We start from the raw sequence: 15,740 nt of genomic DNA on the forward strand, positions 1-15,740 counted from the left end.
ATATATATATATATATATATATATGCATATGTGTGTGTGTGTAAAGATTTTTTACGAACATAATGTGACAATCCTGATTTGGACGAATGTTACTGTTATTTAGCCACAGGAAACATGGTCTCCAGCTGGCTAACGACGCACTATTCCCTTTCAAATAAGGGAGCTTAATGTCCTCACTCAGCTCAAAGCAATATCTGTGTATCAATGCTTTCAGGTTTATTTCCCTTCATCAACATAGAATAACTGTTCGGCTAGAGATGGCGACACTAGTCACTTGTTTGATAGATATACTTTTCAAAGTGACATAAAATAACTGATCTCAAAAATAGAAATAATAATGATAATGATAATAATAATAATAATAATAATAATAATAATAATAATAATAATAATAATAATAATTATAATAATGATAATACATATATATATATATATATATATTTATGGCTCTACTAATATGTGATATAGTAGCTGCAAATACTAAAAGCAGTATCCAACCATACTAAAAGAAAAACTACTACACTGGCCATAATATTATAATAAATAGAAGCCTACTGTAAATATATAAAATATATAACACATATATATAGATCTATCAATAAGACAGTTCTACTAATTGGAAAAATAATAGATGGCTCTTCTAGTCTGAAGAATAATAGTTTGGTGTATCAGAATAAAAAAATAATAACTTGTACCAATGTGTGAAAATATATAAAAATATTCATAAACAAGATATACAACATTCGTTTTATATAAATTCATTGATGAAATTTTCAACAAAGTAGTCATCACAATTCATGCAAACAGATCAAGCGAAAATAAAATATAGGAATTTAAAAAGACTTACAATTTTTCGCCAAAATATATCAAGTGATCTGCAAAATCGGCAAAAAATAGAAGAAAAATTGTTTTTGTATGAAATGGAATAAAGGAAATGTAAAAGGAACTAAAATTTAAGGAATTATATGGCATTTGAAAAGTTATACCAAGAGAAATTGATTCAGTCAGAGATGAAGGGTGAGAGGTAAGCAAAGAATAAAGGTAAGAATTTAGAAAGAGGTAATTTCTCAAAGAAAGACAAGTAGTAATGTGATGAAAATTCCTAAGAGTGGCAGAAAAGGTGGAGAAAACGCTATGTGACAGAGGCAAGTGACAAAGATAAGGAATCAAACCATAAAAAATAGATCTATTCACACACTCCCTCACACATGTACATTTACAACTTTACCAATATAAAATAGGTTATTAAATAAATATATCAAATCATATCCATGTATATTTAGCGTTTCTGTAAAATTATATCCAATGAGGGCTCAGCCATTTAGGATAAGAATCAAACTTGGCAGTTTCATAGATACTTTGCAATTCAACTAGATTCACAGAATCCATATGGCTAATGTTCGTTTCTACTCTAGGTGCAAGGCATGAAATTGCATGCTGCATTTGCTTCATCTTATGCCCAACTTTTCTCTCAATACGTTTGCACTTTGTCATATATGCACACTGATATTGCACTTTCCCCCAGTCTACGCATGTTGTCTATATTCATAGCCATTCATAGCCCATGTCTCGCTACCATGGAGTATAGCCATTCGCACACAAGCATCATTTAATCTATTTTAACTCTGAGAAAGAGAGAGTCCTTTTCTTGCCAACAGAAGTAATAGTTCTCTGAACTTCCTCCATCCTATTCTTATTTTGAAAACAATATTTTCAGAGCATTGCTAATTTGGTCACCTAGGTAACAGAAAATATCTACAACCACAAGAGAGCCTCCTGCGCATTTGAGAGTATCCAAGTCCCCTGTGCTTTTAGAGATTATTGTTCCTGCACATGTCATATACGAAGACTTTATTTGTTAATCTACCTCTGATTCCACTACGCCTCTTATGTGTCCCTGACTTACACTGGATGTAATGAATGGTATTACTTCCCACTACTTTCCTACAAAGTGACCAATTTAAATGATGGAAATAGAATCTTATCTGCTTTCTTGTTAACAATAACTTTGCTCTTTACTAGGTTAACTTTAAGGCCTTTGATTCTAGGTTTTTCTTCTGTACCTGAAATTTCTTCTCTAGTTCTACTATTGATTCGGCCAGAAGACCAAGATCATCAGCGTATATTAGTTTTCTTTAGCATCCAGCTTTGAATTCCTCAGTTATGGTCTGGAGGACTATAATGAAAAAGTGTGGGCTGAGAACTGAACATTGGTGAACCCCTACTTGTATGCTAAGTTCCTCACTGTATTCATGGCCGACTTCACCTTACTGACTGCATCACTTACAGGGCTTGTGCATCTTTAACGAGTCACTGATCAATTCCTAACTTCCTTAGACACCAGCAGATAACAAAGTGGGGTATCTGTCGAAAGCTTTCTCCAGGTCAATGAAAGTTAATTTGGGCCAAATACGTTTCCTGCAGCTGTTTCATTTGGAACATGGTATCTGCGGCAGGTACAAAACAAAACTGCATCACATCTAGACTAATTCTATACCTAATCAACTGAATTATAACCTTCTCAGTAACTTTCATGACCTGGTCTAGCAGTTTGGTACCTTTGTAGTTGTTTCTATATAAGGCATCACCTTTATCCTTGTTACAGCTAACTATAATACTACTACATCAGTCATTGAGGATGGTGTCTTACTGAATAACTCGATTAACTATACAGGTGGTTAGGCTGTATCCTACATCACCGTTCATTTTAACTATGACATTCAATTACAAAATGTATGGTACGTAGTATAGCAGTCTGGAAATATTGCAATCTCTCTCCTCCCTCTCCAGCGAACAATACAAAATGCTGGTGAGCCAACAATCTATCAAGCTGCCATGTCTATGTAGTGTACAAGAACAGCACTTTCAGATACTAATTTTCCATGTAAGATAGTAAGAAACATGGCCCCTAAATAGATTGAAAGTGAAGCAACATCTATCAACCCCATATTTTTTGCCAACAACACTGGAGAGCATTAAATACAGTCACTTATAAAACACATACATACACAACACACACAAAATATTACGGTTCTTTGAACTGTGACAAAGACAAATTATTGGTTGAAATGGATATAATTATTAGATAGTCTGATACAGGAAAGATGGTTGCTGAGATGCCAGAGTTCAGTATTGTAAACATCAGACCTCTACACCAATACAACTCCATATTTGTTGGCTCCTTTGACAATAGTGCAGTGTCAAAGTTGTCAATGGTAAGGTGCAATGAGCTCCATCAGAATAATATTGATATATCTCAACTCCTAGTTTCAAAAGCAATCTTAAGAAAGCTGGTACATACTGATTGATAGATTCAACAATTTTGAATTGACCAAGAGCTCTCTTAGTGCTAATATTTTGCATAATAAAATTGATATTGAATAGACTAGTTTTCCACTTCAGAACCAAAGAATATTTCATCTCATCAACTTCAAAAACCTGCTATTAAGCTCAGGTGAACCCAAAATATATGTAATTCTCATATATGGGATGTTATAGTTGCTACACACACAGATATCCTGAAACATATGAAAAAATATCCACGTGACTGATTAACTAGAAGGTACTCAATGAACGTCTAATCCAGAGACATGCAGACTTTTCTCTCTCTCTCTCTCTCTCTCTCTCTCTCTCTCTCTCTGCCTTCCTACCATTATTGCAGTGGCCTTTTTTTCTCAGGGTCAGGTGCTCTTGTGGCACCTCTAGATCATTTCGCCTCTTCCGTCACACATCTCACGTCCCTTTTAAGCCTTGCTATAAACATTACGCCCACTTTCTCTTCCTAGAACATTCGCTTTCTAAAATTCTCTCACTGCATAGAGGAATGCTAATTGTCTCATTCTTACGAATCTCAGAAAGCCTGGTGAAGGCCAGGCATACGGCCCCTTTCCCCACGTAAATTCAATGAAAGAAAATTACCTTAATTAGATATAAAACATAGCACACTACACAGATAACAAAGTGTAAATTTGCATTATTTCTTAATGTTAGTCAGAAGAATTACAGATAAGAGATTTTCAACAAGTATAGCTAAGTAACTCTTATCTTGTAATGAAGCACGGATGATATGTAATTAAAAAGTACCAAATGTGTTCTTGTTCTAATCTGATATATATACATACATACATACATACATACATACATACATACATACATACATACATACATACATGCATACATATATATATATATATATATATATATATATATATATATATATATATATATATATATACATACACGTGCTCTTTCAAAGGTATCGACACCCTCCTTAACCTGTCTCCTCCATCTGTGGCGATGACAGGCATTGCTCACCCAGTCGGTCTCCTGCATATCACAAGCCTTTAAAGAGGACTTGACAGTCCTTAAATCGCAGGCTTGGTTTCTGTCAGGGTCTCTTCCCACTAACAAGTTCTCCATATAACCTCTCTTTAGAAAGGGTACGTATTCTTCATGAAGAATTTAAACACGCTGCTCAAAAGCGTATTGCTAGCGTAGTGAATGAGGAAAGGTTGGTTTGTAATGTTTGCAGTCATATACACTTACAAGAGCAAGGCTCTTGTGCCACCAACGAACTGTAAATGCAAAATAAAAGTTTGTCCTAGAGCGCACAATGTTCCTGAAGGTCAACAATGATCTTCCTTGGTCACGAACAGATGGCAATCATTTATAAATATATATATATATATTATATATTTATCTGGATTGTAATACCTTTTGGAAAACAAATTAAATCGAACCTTCCCTTACAGTTCCGTGAAGCCGTTGCTAGGAACTTTCCCAGAAATTCTAGATATCATTCTATTATCAATTCCCACAAGGTCAGAATAGCTTTCTCTAACACTAGGAATCTTTCACAAATTATATCTTCCCACAATAACAAGCTGTTAAACAAAGATTCTTCACCCGGGAGTTCCAACACTAATCTTGCCAATTCCAACCCATTATACAATCATAATAATAGGAATAGTATTAATAGTAGCAGCATTAGTAGCAGCGAAAGTGTTAACAATGATAATAATAATAGTATTAGTCATGTTAATAACAATGGTAGTGTTGATGGTAACAACAATAACGGTATTATTGTCGGTGGTATTACTGGTTGTAATGCCATTAATAATACTAATAATAATAGAAATAGTGTAGTTGTCAGCGCTAATAATAATGGTAACAACAATCATAACAATAAAAACTTCGTCTCGATCTCGGAGGACAACCCCAACAGAATTAAATTTTTGTCTAGTAATTCTAAGATTAAGAATTCTGTTTACCAGTGTAGAATTTCTTCCGGTACCGATGTCTTCTTCTATATAGGAGCGTCCACTTCCCAGTTATCAAAAAGAATTTCAAACCACTACTCAACATTCAGGGATAGTAAAAAACGACATAGCACATGCCTAAGTAAATTAGTTTGGCGTCTCAAAGACAACAATATAATTTTCAAGTTAGATTGGTTCATACTGTCTGTATCCTTTCCTTTTGATAAGGGCAGGAGATTTTGTAACATTTGTAACTCTGAACTCTTCGATATTATTTTCTCTAAGGTTCCCCTAGTAAACACACTCATAGAAAAATCGTACAAATGTAAACATTGGCAGAAACACACTTTCTACTCATATAAATGATAACGATAGTCACTGTGGTTTGAACAATTAGCTTTACGTCCACCCAACTGCTATAGAGAAATTCTTTCAATCAATGTACCCTTCCCTCTCCAATTGTTCCCTACATATTATTCATTTATACCTTCTCTTCCAACTATCTATCTTTGACGTCTGTCTCTCTCTCTCTCACACACACAATCACACACACAGACACAAATGCAGTTATACACACACACATACACACACACAAACACACGCACTCATTAACACAAGCACACACCCACACATTTCCATGCATACAGCAAACGTACTGTTCCCTAACTATCACTACTTTATCCCTTCTCTTCCTACTATCTATTTTTGACGTCTATTCTTCTAACGGTTTAAAAAAAAAACACTCATTATCGCTTTGTTTACCATGTAGGCAATCATCGAAATTTTTGTTTGTCTTCTTGTCGAGAGAGGCTCCCTTTCTTTCCTGATGAGAAGATTGCATAATGCACCCTTTATTCCTTTGGAATGAAAATATGCTGTCTTCGAAACATGTGTCGAGAGTAAAAGAATTTTGTTAACATCTTCGTTCGACTCCATTCTTTCATTTATTCATATACAACACACAAATTTCTACACATGAATCCGGAGTTTCTACCCTTGAGAGGTCGCTTCAACCGTGTTTTCTGACGGAAATTTGCTTCCCAGGTTTCGGTTTAACGAATTTTCCATGCTGATGATAAACATAGGATAATTCATTCCCCTACTTATATATATATATATACATACACTCATATGTTTAGAGAAATGGGGACAGTAGGAATTTTGGATAATCCTTTATTAGTGCTTTTGTTCGTTTTTCTAGCTCATCAAAACAACATCAAAATAAAAATGGTAAAAACTGAAGATTTTGATGTTCATTTATATGAATTAGATTTTTGTTTTGCTTTGTTTAGAAAAGGAGAATACTGTGTTTGTTTTTGGGGGAAAAGCAAAGAGGTGGGGAAACAGATAGAGAGAGTGGTTTCAGGAAACTCAAGAAAGAGAAGAAAGAATAATAACATAGGAGGGGAAAGGATAGACAGATACATACATAGATAGAAGTTAAAGTAGATAGATATATAGATAGATGGAGGTTTTTTTTAATTTAATGTGGTCAATTCCTCGAAATTACATTACAAAGCTCTTTTCTTTTTGTTTCTCCTTTCTTTCTTCTTTCCATTGTATACCTATCAATATATTTATTAATAAACACATTTTCTCACAAGGACTGGTGACCTTTCAAAGATGTCGATTTTAGGAAGTAGGATTACTTCATAGGAAGTCCTATGAAAATGTATATTCCTTTACACTGTATAGTCAAGTCCCATATTTTGAGTAATTCTATGTTTTGCATGAACAATCATTAAATATTATTACAATACTCATAAATTAGGAAAATTAAGTCAGAATATAAAAAAGTAATTTGGTACTGTTTATAATTCAATCTATTCTCTATATACATTTAATTAAACCTCATATATTTTTGAGTATCTTTCATCCATTTGTAGGATTAATTTTTCTTTTTCTTGCTTGCTTGAAAAGAGATCTTTTTCACGGATTACTTTGCCAGGTAGCTACATTAGATAACTTTGTTAATCAGTCGTAAAATGGTTCTAGTATTCTTTCTCGGGTATATGTAAGTTCTATAAGAACAACAGTTGTTAAAATCCCAGTATTATATACATATATATATATATATATATATATATATATATATATATATATATATATATATATATATCGGACGTTAAATGATGATGATGATGTTGATGATGATACATATGAATAAATATATACCTGGAGTTTAACTCAGGTACAAATCAAATATTTTTACTTTCGACACATGTTTCGAAAATTCCACTGATATTATTCAAAAGAATAAATGGTATAAACAATGCAATCTTCTCTTCAGGAAAGTGAAAAAACGAAACTCGTCAATAAGACATTTTAGCAAAAAATGATGGATTTGTATAGTGATTAACTGAACGCTATTAATATTGTTTAAAAAACGTTATATAATATAACGTCAGAAGTAGCTTCCAGAAAGAGTAGGGATATTAATAGTGAATGTTAAATACAAAGGAAATTAATGTTTAAATTATATATAATGATAGAGATTACATATATGCACTAAAGGTGTGTTTTTGCCAATGTTTACATATAATGTTTACAGCTGGTTAGTGAGGCAATCTGCACCCAATATATATTTCAAGCAGGCAAGCAAACCCTTATTATCTTGTAGCAGATGACAGGACCACTTGACCCTCCAATTTCAAGCTACTTGAGCTCCGTGGTGGAATGAACTACTGCTATCTCTAGCAGACGGGTCCACTACTAAGGATGAAAACAAATAGCTTGAAACCATTGCTACATAGACACATCCATACATAATACATACAGAATGTTGATGATGATAGAGATGATGATGATGATGATGATGATGATGATGATGGTGATGATGATGATGATGACGACGACGACAATGATGATGATGATATCATGTCAAGACTTTTCAAAAAACAGTTTTATATTTCGTTAATATGGTGAACACAAAATGCACATATAAGTAGAAGTGGTGTTGCTTTTATATAGTATAATAAACAGAATAGTCATTTTAACTATTTTAAAGAAAGACTGAGCTCTTTTTATTTACATGTAGCACAGCATTGTATGTACATTTATGAAAATTAGATTTTGTATAAATTTATTAAAAGTTGGTATATTTCAATAACAGAAATGTAGTCACCCTTGCATAATCCTGCCATAATGAAACTGAAATACACCAAGTATCATCGAGATAATACATATAATAGTTTAACACTGCTATATTGTAGATAAAATTCACTCTCAGCCATCAATGTTCACGTTTTATGTTAATTCAATATCTGAAGAATTAGAATAATAGAAAAAAAAAAACAGTGTCAGGTTAGTATGTGCACTGTTAAAGAAAGCAGATCTCCTTTCTTGGATTGTTGAATTTTCGTTTTGTTCTATTGCTAGGAAACAACAACTGTTTGATATGTTTGTATTTCATCATCCAAATATCAATTTTCTTTTAACACTTTTCCTCAGCTTTTAGGAATGCTAGAGTTTTTCTCAAAACATTAAAAAAAATTCTTAATTGGCTAATCTATCATTAGTGTTATCTTAAGCCCATTAATTAAACTGTTTAAATCAAACAGTGCTCTTTCCATACTGAAGAACTGCAAATGTTTTCCTCTTGTCAATAAAAACCAAATTCTGTTCTCAAAGCTAGGAGGATATTTTGATTCAAGCTGGAGCTTAATAATTTTGCTGATGTCACTGAAAGATCTAACTTACACACTAAGTCATTTAATTCAGTCTAGATCAGCAGGTTGTGCATAAGTTTTGTTCACAGGACTTCCAGATCATTAAAAACTTATTAGATATAACAACATACAGTTCAGGTCAATGAGGCTCAGCTTTAAATGTCAAGAACAAGACTGAGTAATTCATTTTCGATTTGTATCCAGCATAAAAAAATACAAAATTAGGAATTGTCAAGATGATTTGTTAGTTCTCAGCAGACCACTTGTCCAATAAAACTCATTCTCTTTCTTTTATTTTTGGTCCATTGCTTCAGATTTATATTACCAGTTCAGTAAATGAAATGATTTATAGTTTGTTTTGATCACTTAATTTCACTCCAAAATACATGAAATACGGTCTTCTAATAAAGTCTTTAACAAATTTCAGTTGTTTCATTGTTTCAAATTATCCACGAATGTAATAGTGAATATCTGTGCTGCATACTCTCTGCATTTCAGGGAGTTTATCTGGAGAATATTTTCTTGGACTATATTGTATTAGTTGCTTTATTGTAATGATGGTATCTCATTATTATTAGCCTTTTACCTTACATTTTCATTTTCCAATTCTTTCAACATCATGTAGTGATTAGGTATTTATGGTATTTATAATTTGTACGAAATTAACTTTAAGTTATTAATGCTCTAATTGTCTTGAAGTTGTTTATTATTGTTTAAATTGTCCAAATATATAAGAATAAAAATTGATTTTTAAATTCTTTAAGAATCAGATATTCAAAGGTTTAGTGGTTTAGTGGGGTTTCGAAATATGATGAATAAAAGTTATCTGGAAATGTCTGTCTACTTACTCATTATTCTTCTTTCTTCTTCCACACTAGAAAATAAAACAGAATCATGCTAACTACTGAAAAAATAGCTATTAAAAACAAGGGTTTAATAGAATATAAATTTGAAGGGGTGAATATAGAACAGTAGCAAGCAAGAGAGAAAGAAGAATAACCACATCTAAAAATCCCAACAACGCACAAATATAGATGTAACTGAAGGAACGAATTCATTTTGATTTCTTTCCTTTTAGTTTGAAATGTTCAAATGTGTGTGTGTGTGTGTGTGTGTGCACACGTACATGCCTATCTTTCAAAATCAGGTGGTTTGACATGAGTAAATTTAATTTAAAAGCAAAAAGAGTAAAATACTCTGAGAACCATATCACAAATAAAAGGAGGGAGGAAAATCTTTCTATCTATAAATCAATGAAACAATATTAATAAAGACCAAACTACAAAATAGCAACAGAAACAAGAATAGAAACATGTAGCAGGCCCAACAGTCATTTATGTTTAAATCTGTCAGAACGATAAGATATACGTTGTTTGGAAAAAAAAGCAGCTCTTCAAAATAAAAACAAAATGATTTATTTGTGCAATCAAGAGAAATTTATTCAATAACAAACCCAGAATGTATAGCAAACTACATGGGACAATTAAAGAAAGATCCTTAAGATATTGTGTAACCCTGCATACATCGCAAATTCTCAAATACTGGAGTACAAAAAATAGAGCTCATAGAAAAGATAGACACAAGTACGAGTAAGAAAGGATCACATTTTATGAGCTTCTCTTTTATCAGTTTGTCAGTGGCATATCAAAGCAGTAACACATTAGGAAATAAATGATATTCTTAACAAAATTCCGACAACTGCACAACCACTGTAGTAACATCCCGGTCATTAGTGTTAATCGGATTCAAGCAAAGATTATATGAGAAAAGCTGATGTGGGAGTGGAATACCAAAGTCTCATATAACTTCTTAAGTATTCTTAAATATCTGATAGACTTTGCCTTGATATCCTGAATACGGTCTTGTGAACTTGGTCAAATTGCAGTGGATCATGCAGGTCATATTTAGAGAGGGTCTTCATTAGGGTAGTAAATGACCATGATATGAATTGTTCACAGATTCAGATTGCTGGCTTCCCCGAACACAAATTCAGGAACTTTACAGTTCTCAGCACGGAATGATGTCAGGGATTGTGTTAGAATGCTGGTCAAACAGGAATTAACAGTAGCTATCATCCATGACATGTGGTGGGTTCCTCTAAAAAGGAAAGCCAGAGTGACATATGTTAGTTTAGACAAACTAATTAGTAACTTAGAGTTTTGTACCTTGACAATTTCTTCACTTCTTTTTGGACAATAGTTTGACCAACAGGTCTTCACAAGCAGAGTTTAGTGTCCAATGAAGGAAAGGTATGCATAAGTGGCCTAGTTACACCCCTGGCATAGGCCATGAGGTTGCGGTCTTACTTGGCTTGCCGGGTATTCTCAAGCACAGCATATTTCCAAAAGACTCGGTCGCTAGTCATTGCCTCGGTGAGGCCTAATGTTCGAAGGTCGTGCTTCACCACTTCATCCCAGGTCTTCCTGGGTCTACCTTTTCCACTGGTTCCCTAAACTGCTAGGGTGTGGCACTTTTTCACACAGCTATCCTCATCCATTCTTGCCACATGACCATACCAGCACGGTCATCTCCCTTGCACACCACATCTGATGCTTCTTTTATTATTATTAGTGCCTTTGTACAGCTTCTAACGCTAGAGATGTACAACAGTGTCAGCTGTTCACTACCAGTGAACTAAGGTAACACATCTATTTTTCAAGCACCTTCCGGAGTATTCGAGAGGTTCCAAGCAGTGCTGTTTTCTGCAAGTGCTCCACCCTTATTGCAGCCCCTATTCGTTGAGCACCATTTTCATCTACTGGGTTGCTTAGGTAGTAACACACCATGAACACAGCATTAATTTGCTTGCTCCATCTATGCCGTGTGAGGTGGCCCCTTTCCAGAATCTCTAAGCCCACCGGGTGTACCACTGTCACTGTCAGTGGCTTCAGTTTCATTACCACCATTATTCACGATATTTTGTTTATTCATTGTCACTCATATGAGGTAGTGATTATCAGGTTGCGCAATTACCAGTGTTTTTATTGTGACACCATCACTAGATGTATCATTAATCAGGACATGGAGAGACTCGGGGAGACTCTACTCACTCCTTTCATTATCATTATTATTATCATCACTGATATCACTGGTATTATTGTTTGGGCCTTAGATTCCTGTGCTATCAGATTATTATTATTATTATTATTATTATTATTTGTTTATCACAGGTTTTGTTGGACCTCCTCATCGACAAAATTCGACTATTTTTGAGAAAGTTGGCACCAGCCGAGCAAGAGTGGCTGTGTGGTAAGAAGCTTGCTCCCCAACCACACGTTTCCAGGTTCAGTCTCACTGCATGACACTTTGGGCAACTATCTTCTACTATAGCCTCAACCGACCGAAGTCTTGTGGGTAGATTTGATAGACGGAAACTGAAAGAAGCCCGTCCTTTATGTGTGTGTGTGTGTGTGTGTTGTCCTTCCCCCATCGCTTGACAACCGATGTTGGTATGTTAATGTCCCGTAACTTAGCGGTTCAGCAAAAGAGACCGATCAATAAGTACTAGGCTTACAAAGAATAAGTTCCTGGGGATGATTTGTTCGACTAAAGACGGTGTTTCAGCATGGCCGAAGTCAAATGACTGAAACAAGTAAAAGAATAAGAAGGTGAAACCTATTCTGAAGAAATAGTGAACATGCTATCAAAAATTTTCCATGAAAAATGCTCTTTATTTAATACACGCTGGCAATGCATGAATATTACAAAAAGGAGGACAAAGATTTTATTACATATGCTGGAATCGTTAATAGGAAATGGAAGTGATTCAAAATTAAAAAATTAATAACACTTCTCATACCAAAATTGAATTACGTTTGAATGCTTAATTTTCTTATAAGGTTTTACAGCAAAGAAAGATACGGAAATTCGTAGCCGAATTCTGACTAAATTAGAGCAGAATCAGAAGCTAACTCTACAAGAAATATCCGAGGAATGCCTGAGAATAATAAGTCTAAGGCACGATACGGAACAAATTAGTATAAGAAATTGCTCTCATTTACAGTCGTTGCAAACAAAAGTAAATAATGAAAAGGAGAAAATTTACAGCCAGTGTGGCTTAAAGTAGAAAATTAACCCATGTTTTGGATGTGGAGAATTACACAACAGATTCGACTGGCAAAAATGCTTCAAATGCGGTAAGATAGGTAAAAAAAAAATCACACTCTAAAACAAAACTTAGAAGATAGTTCAACAGAAAAAATCATGTAAATTGTTTATCAGTGACAGGAAATACAAACGGTACTCAAATGAAATTTGGGGATATAAAAATTAATAACACAAATGTAAAATTACAGTAAGATGCAGGTAGTGACATTACTTTAGTTAATGAAACCACATGGAAAACTATTTGAAAACCTACGTTACAAGAAAACTCGAAAATTGCACGTGGAGTCTCGGGAATTAAATTAAATTTTAGAGGTGAAACTATCTGTAGCATTAAATTTCGCAGTACGATTATAAAAGCGAAAGCTTATGTATTAAAATCATACAAGCAACCTTTTTGTAACTGACTGGATAGAATTGTTCAACTCATCGGATTTACCCATAAATAATTATCATAAATATGTAATGCAGTTGTGCACCAGTTCTAATTCAGAATCAGAAATATTATTAAAAGAAGTGAAAAGGTTGTTCACTGATATTTTTTCGGATGAGTTGGGTTGGTGCAATAAATTTTAAGCCAAATTTCAGGTAAGGGAAAATTCATTACCAGTTTTCAAACCCAAACGCAATATATCGTGTGCTGCCCTGGAACAATCAGAAAGACTGGACAAAATGGGAATGATTGAACATATCGTCTATTCTCAAATAATGTATGTAAACAAGAATAATAATAAAGTTCATGTATGTGCAGATTTATCGACGTGACTAAACAAATGTTTAAGACAGTATAACTGCCCATAACATAACCCAGATGAAATATTATCGAAATTAAATGGTGATAATTTGTTCTCGAAATGAGATATTTCTGATGTTTAATTATAAGTGGAAGACGAATGAGGCAGTCCATGCCATGACAGTGTTGAAATGCGATTGACGGAAGGACCAGTTAAGCTGCTCGTGATCCAGTTTGGTCTAGAACTCCATGTGGTCAAGAACTGATTGGGAGTGATGAGCAGGGTGGCCAATTTCATCAAGAAATGGGCAGAGATGGGGTTGTCTATGAGGGGTCAGGTGGAGATGGCGACTACATACTTCACTTCCGTCATCTACTACAGCCTGACAGTCGTCTCTTGCATCACTTTGTGTCTGATCACATTGGATGCGCTTGCTCTCCTAATTTCTGTGCAAGGCATGTGTTCCTCTTGTCCGACGGTCCATCTTCAGTCAACAGTCATTGAGTGGAGGAGTGGGTATGCCGTGACTAATGATGCACAGACATGCACTGAGGCTGCAGTATGTTCAGCACTTTCTTAACGGTCAGTGGGTGTGGTCACCATTTTTCGGGCAGGACTTTCCACAGTTTGTCTCATTGACAGAGCTGCACTCCTAGTTCATGCAAAGGCCAAGAAAGGACGATTGGCAAATGCTCACAAGTTTGTGCCAGTTAGGCAATGCGGTCGGTAGAAGTTCCACTGTAGACTTCTAAAGGAGATTAGTAGCGGGCAAAAGCGGCGACGTCCTCAGAGAAATTCTGGACCTCTGGAGGAATCAGCTAGCGACTCTTTCTTGGAGGGCTTTTGGGCTGGGTTCTGTGGAGATCTTCCAGGAATCTTTGGCCTGGCAGTTCTACTGGAGATCTGTGCCATTTCAGACACGGAAACGCTGTCAGACAGACGGCTCTGAGGTATGCGGAGGATGATAAAACTGCCCTGCATGCATTTTTCCAATGTCTATATACTGTCAGGTGAGATTTCAGCTTAACCATTAGCAATGGAGTGATATTATGGATGAGCATGAATTTCATGTGAAATTGGTTGTCCTATCTCAATCCGATGCCCTCACTTGCTGTGAGAAGTTTGTCTCCCTCACAGAGAAATGTGCTTTGTTCATGACTAAAATGTCTTGGACTCTTGCTTCAAGCAATGTAGATGCTGCTCTGCACCCTTACTCATTTACACACACACACACACACACACACACACACATATATATATATATATCGATAGGAATTAATTTTTTGTGCATATTTTTCTTCCATCTTAGTACTCAATGCTCTTTATTTACCTACCACCCCTTCTTCATACACACACCACCCGCCTCACACATTTCTACATACTATTAATACACAAACATATCAACAGATATAAACATACATACACACACAGAGAATATACAGGTACACAATAGCCTTATCTATACATTGAAGTAAGCAAGAAAGTGCACGTATATACTCACACACATATGCCAGACTAATTCCAGTTATCCATCATACTGAGATAGTTAGATACATGTGTGTTTCAATTTCCTTTTTGGTATTTCCATGTCTCTCCTATCTTTCAGAAGATGAGCCAATAATCGAAATATTACAGATTATTCCTTCTTACTGCTTTTTTCCATCATTTACTGAGCATCAAACTTATACCAACTCTGTGTTTTTGTTTTACGCTGCCATTGTGTTGTAATTTTTGTAACCTTTGCACAATTTATAATTATATGTGTGTGTGTGTGTGTGTGTGTATAGACGCATAGAGAATGCAAGAGAGAGGAAAGACTGGTGAAAATGTTAGTAAAACAAACAATGAATATTTTACAAGCATAAAATTTTTAAAATTTTCAGTAAAAATCTTTAAAATACATATTTTACCTATGTAATTTTACTTTTCTTCTCAGGAAAGAGAAATTAAAATCAATTTATTAATGGTTCATTACA

The 15,740-nt window shown here is 34.6% G+C and overlaps 1 protein-coding gene across 1 annotated transcript in view; it reads right to left on the reverse strand.

Moving 5' to 3' along the window:
• LOC115221043 overlaps positions 1-15,740 on the reverse strand; it is a 336,595-nt gene that overhangs the window by 29,698 nt on the left and 291,157 nt on the right. Inside the window, exons 37-38 of the mRNA XM_036510356.1 lie at positions 9,775-9,800; positions 848-875 (exon numbers count right to left, since the gene is read on the reverse strand). Coding sequence (XP_036366249.1) covers positions 848-875; positions 9,775-9,800 — 54 coding nt within the window. The remainder of the gene's footprint in view (positions 1-847; positions 876-9,774; positions 9,801-15,740) is intronic.

The sequence above is a fragment of the Octopus sinensis genome, linkage group LG17, assembly GCF_006345805.1.
Source record: "Octopus sinensis linkage group LG17, ASM634580v1, whole genome shotgun sequence".
In the NCBI taxonomy this organism is placed as follows: Eukaryota; Metazoa; Mollusca; class Cephalopoda; order Octopoda; family Octopodidae; genus Octopus; species Octopus sinensis.